This window comes from Lichenostomus cassidix, unplaced genomic scaffold (genome assembly GCF_008360975.1).
Source record: "Lichenostomus cassidix isolate B80296 unplaced genomic scaffold, HeHo_3.0 HiC_scaffold_46, whole genome shotgun sequence".
NCBI lineage: Eukaryota > Metazoa > Chordata > Aves > Passeriformes > Meliphagidae > Lichenostomus > Lichenostomus cassidix.
This window is the reverse complement of record NW_028147597.1, coordinates 3601569-3606277: the sequence shown is the minus strand read 5'-3', so window position 1 is coordinate 3606277 and position 4709 is coordinate 3601569. Positions and strand designations below refer to the sequence as shown.

General features: G+C 50.9%; 1 protein-coding gene across 1 annotated transcript; it reads right to left on the bottom strand.

Annotated features, from left to right (window-relative positions):
- Nucleotides 1-1456: 1456 nt before the first annotated feature.
- Nucleotides 1457-3554, bottom strand: LOC146422001 (coiled-coil domain-containing protein 81-like). The gene is made up of 4 exons (XM_085046856.1): nt 3441-3554; nt 3014-3119; nt 2265-2515; nt 1457-1642 (listed from the first exon to the last, which is right to left on the bottom strand). The coding sequence occupies exons 1-4, from the start codon at nt 3552-3554 to the stop codon at nt 1457-1459; spliced, it is 657 nt and encodes a 218-aa protein (XP_084902982.1).
- Between the last annotated feature and the right edge of the window lie 1155 nt (nt 3555-4709).

Below are 4709 nucleotides of genomic sequence, written 5' to 3'. Positions count from 1 at the left end.
TTTCTTCCCTTTATTTCCACATTTCTTCCCTTTATTTCCACACTTCTTCCCCTTTTCCCACACGTTTCTCTGCTCTTTCCCTTTGCTTTCCACCATTTCTTTCCCACTTTTTACCCATTCCTTTGCTTTTTCCCTCATTTCTTTATCCTTTCACTCTCATTCCCCCTTTGCCCTTTCCTCCATTTTTTTCTGTTTTCATTGTTCCTTGATTTTTCCCCAATTTCTTTCCTTTTTCCCATTTCTTGGCTTTATTATTGCCAGAATTTCCCGTTTTCTTCATTCTTTGCTGTTTTCCCTCTTTTCTTTGATTTTACACAATTTCTTTCCTTTCCCTCCACTTCTTTTCTTTATTAACCCAATTAATTTCCATTTTCCAATTTTTTTTTTGCTATTTTTCTCCCTTTCCTTTTATTTTCCCCCATTTTTTTGCTTTATTATCCCAAAAAATTGCCATTACCCCTTTTTTTGATATTTTATAATTTTTCTTGATTTTCCCCCAATTTCTTTCCTTTCCCCTGATTCCTTTACTTTATTATCCCAATTAATTCCTGTTTTCCCCTTTTTTTTGCATTTCCCCCATTTCTTTGCATTTTCCCCCATCTTTTAAAATTTTACCTTTTCCATCTCTCCCAATTTTCCTGCCTTTCCCATCTTTCCTGATCTGTGGCCCCAATTCCTGCCTGGGCTGTGGGATCTCCTTGGGGAGGTTCTGGAGGCTCTGGAGCAGCAGCACCCTTGGAAGTGGTGCCTGGACCATTTCCCTCTGGAACCTGGGGAGGGAACTCCAGATCACCCCAGAATCACCCTGGAATCACCATGGTTTTCCCCAAATCCAAGATATTTCCCTCTCGATTCACCACATTTTCCTTAATCCACCTTGTTTTTTCCCAAGTCCACCATAGTTTCTCCAAAATCTACCACATTTTCCCCAAATCCATGTTGCTTTTTCCTTAATCGACCCCACTTCTCAGAAATCCACCATAGTTTTCCCCAAATCCACCCCATTTTTCCCAAATCCACCATTTCCCCCAAAATCAACTTGGTTTTTCCCCAAAGCCACTATGTTTTTCCTAAATTCCCCCTTATCCCCAAATCCTTCATATTTTCCCCAAATCCATCTTGTTCTTCTCTAAATCCAACACATTTTCCTTAATATACTGTTTTTCCCCAAATCCACCATTTTCCCTAAATCCACCATGTTCTTCCCCCAAATCCACTTGGTTGGTTTTTTTTTCCCCAAACGCACCATGATTTTCCCAAATCCATCTTTTTTTTCACAAATCCCTTGTTTCCCCCAAATCCACCCCATTTGCTCAAACCCACCACATTTTCCTCCAATCCCCTGTTTTCCCCCAAATCTATCATATCTTCCCCAAATCCCCCATTTTACCCAAATCCACCATATTTTCCAAAATCCACCATCCCCCAGACCCACCCAGTGCAGAATTCCAGCCCCCTAAATCCATGGAATCCTGGAGCAGGTTGGGTCAGACCCTGTTCTGGTCCCACCCCGGTGTCCCCCCATTCCCAGAGCCCCAGGATCACCCCAGACACACTCGGGGAAGATGATGACAGAGCCAGACGAGGTCAGGGCAGCCACAGGGACCTCCCGGGGCACCACCATGTCCAGGAGCTCTGGGATCTGCAGTGGAGGAGAACAGGGATGGGACCTTCTCCATGGATTGGACCTTCTCCATGGGGATGAGGAACTCAGCATTAGAAGGCCCCAGAGATGGTGGGATCATCATGGATGAGGAACTCAGCATTGGAGGAGCCCCAAATAGCTGGAGTTTCCTACCATGGATGAAGGCCACAGCGATGGAAGACCCCAAAGATGAGGAACCCAATGTTGGAGGAGCCCAAAGAGGACCCCAAAGATGGTGGGACCTCCTTAACATGGATGAGGGAATGTTGGAGGAGCCCAAAGATGGTGGAACATGACCAAGGGACTCGAGGACCCCAAAGATGATGGGACCCCCTCGATTTGGATGAGGAACCCAACATCAAAGGAGTCCAAAGATGGTGGGATCTTCTCCCCATGGATGAGGAACTCAGCGCTTCAGAAGCCCAAAGAGGACCTCAAGGATGTTGGGACTTTCTCCATGTGGATGAGGAGGTGGTGAAGCATTGCAAAAATGGTGGAATTTCCTCAACATGGCCAAGAGACTTGAGGACCCCAAAGATGGTGGGATCTTCTCCCCATGGATGAGGGAATTTTGAAGGACCACCCCACTCTCCTCCCCCCATCCCCTCAAGCCCCTTACTTTGAACACTCCCTTCTGCAGGTTCTTCTTCCCAGTCACTGCCTCCAGGAAGCTGTGGTAGAACCTCATTTGGACCTTGCGCCGCTCCACCAGCAGGACTCCGATGTCCCTCAGGGTCAGGGCCACATCCTCACCTGTCCCCAAGCACCGTGACAGGAGGGACGTGGTGGCCTGGAGGGCACCCTCCACCCTGCGCCGGGGCAGCCCCAGCGCTGTTGCCACCGCGAATGTCTGGAGGGGATCCAGGTTCCCTGGGAGGACATGAAAAATGGGGGTTGGGGTGTCTTGGAGGGCGTTTGGGGTTTTCTCATGGGGTTTTTGGAGTTTCTCAAGGTTTTATGTGGTCTTGTTGTGGTTTTTGGGGTCTTCTTGGGGGTTTTGGGAGGCTTCTTGTGATTTTATGGGATTTTCTCATGCTTTTATGGGGTCTTCCCATGGGTTTTGAGACCTCTCATGGTTTTTTGGAGTCTTCTCAGGGTGTTTGGGGGTCTTCTTCTGGTTTTATGAGGTGTCCTTGTGAATTTTGGGGTCTCCTCATGGGTTTTTGGGGTCTCCCTGTAGGGGTTTTTTTTTTATCTTTTAATATATTTTTTGCTTTCTCATGAGGCGTCTCCTCATGTTTTATTTTGGGTGTCTTCATGATTTTTTAGTTTCTCCTCACACCTTTCAACTTCAAACTCTCCATTTCCCACCCCATTCCTCAACCCTCCCCCTCCAGCCGTGTCCATCCCAAAATCCTCCCCTCTCACCAGGCAGGAATTCCCAGTCAACCACCAAATTGTGCCCCTGGACCAAATTCCTGGCCGGGCAAAAAATCGGCCTCCACGTTGTCACCTCCATGTCCCCAACCCGTGCCTGCCAGGGCACCACAGCCAGGGTACCGAGGGTCGGGATCCGCACCCCCTGCAACTGCACTTTTTGGGGTTTGGGGATCTGCAGCCCCTGCAAGTGGAATTTTGGGATTTTGGGATCTGCACCCCCTTGAAGCAGAATTTTGGGATTTTGGGATGAGCCAGAGGTGGCCCCTCCCCGCCGGGAGGGGACATGGGGGCAAGTCCAAGGTGACCTTTCTCTGCGGCAGGAGCTGGTCCAGGACAAAGTCAGCCACTGCATCCCAAATTTCCTTCCGCTCTGGGAATTGAGGGAAACTGAGTCAGGATTTTGACTGATCCTGACATTCACGGAGGTCCAGGGGGTGCCAGTACCTTCAGGGGTGGTGGCTAAGGCCACCTCTGTCCAACCCCAGAGTTTGACCTTGGTCCTTCTGGTGGTGGGAGGGCAGAAGCTCATTCTGCACTCCCTCGGGATTTGGGATTGGGATGTGGAATCGGGATGTGGAGTCTGGGATGTCCCACCACCAGACTGGCTCCCATTGTGTCCCCAGGACACTCTGTGACACCACTGGTGGTAGCAGTGGTGGCACTGTAACCTCAATGGGACCTCTGTGATGTCACGGTGACAGGCTGGGGATAGAGTGGCTGGACAGTGGCCAGGCAGAAAGGGACCTGGGAGCACTGATGGACAGCAGGCTGGACATGAGCCAGCAGTGTGCCCAGGTGGCCAAGGAGGCCAATGGCAGCTGGCCTGGATCAGGAATGGTGTGGCCAGCAGGAGCAGGGCAGTGATTCTTCCCCTGTACTCGGCACTGGTGAGGCCTCACCTCGAGTGCTGTGTCCAGTTCTGGGCCCCCAGTTTAGGAAGGACATTGAGGGGCTGGAGTGTGTCCAGAGAAGGGCAACAAGGCTGGGGAAGGGTCTGGAACACAAGTGCTGTGAGGAGTGGCTGAGTTTGGAGCTGGGGTTGTTTATCCTGGAGAAGAGGAGGCTCAGGGCAGACAAGGTGCAGTTAGGTCACAGGTTGGACTTGATGATCTCAAAGGTCTTTTCCAACCTCATTGATTCTGTGATTCTCTGAAAGCACCCTTGAAGCAGCTGCAGGATGAGCCCTGGGCCTCCTCTTCAGAAGGTCCAGCAGCCCATGGCCCTCAGCTTCTCCCCACAGGCCCCAAAGCCCATCCTGTCAGTCCTGCAGAGCCTCTCCAGCTCCTCCTCACTGCCCCACAACAGGGAGCCTCACAGCCACACACAGCAGTCCAGATGTGCCCCCTGGCCTGTGCTGCCTCTGGCAAGGGAACAGCACGAGGCACTGCAGGACCCTGCAGACAATTCATGAAGCACTTGTAGGATGATCCTGCTCACCAAGGGATGTTCCCATGGTGCCAAGTCAGGAACTGAAATGGGGAGTGGGGCCAGAGAGGAAAGGGCAAACAGGGATGGGCTGTTTGCAGGGGAGGGGACAGGGATAGGCAAGGGGAAGAAATATGGAGCAGGAAAGAGGAAAGAAAGCAAAGGTGAAGCAAAGGAAATGCTCAGAGCTGTTTGGGGGTGGCTGCCAGGCAGCCCTGGCTCTGAGCTACAATGTCTGCAGTGGGACAGGAAACTCACA

Coding starts and splice junctions, on each gene's coding strand:
- LOC146422001 (XM_085046856.1), bottom strand. CDS start 3,554: ATGAGCTTCTGCCCTCCCACCACCAGAAGGACCAAGGTCAAACTCTGG. Junction 3,120..3,440: donor CCCCCTGGACCTCCGTGAAT/GTCAGGATCAGT, acceptor GTGCCCTGGCAG/GCACGGGTTGGGGACATGGA. Junction 1,643..2,264: donor TGCAGAAGGGAGTGTTCAAA/GTAAGGGGCTTG, acceptor CCTCCACTGCAG/ATCCCAGAGCTCCTGGACAT.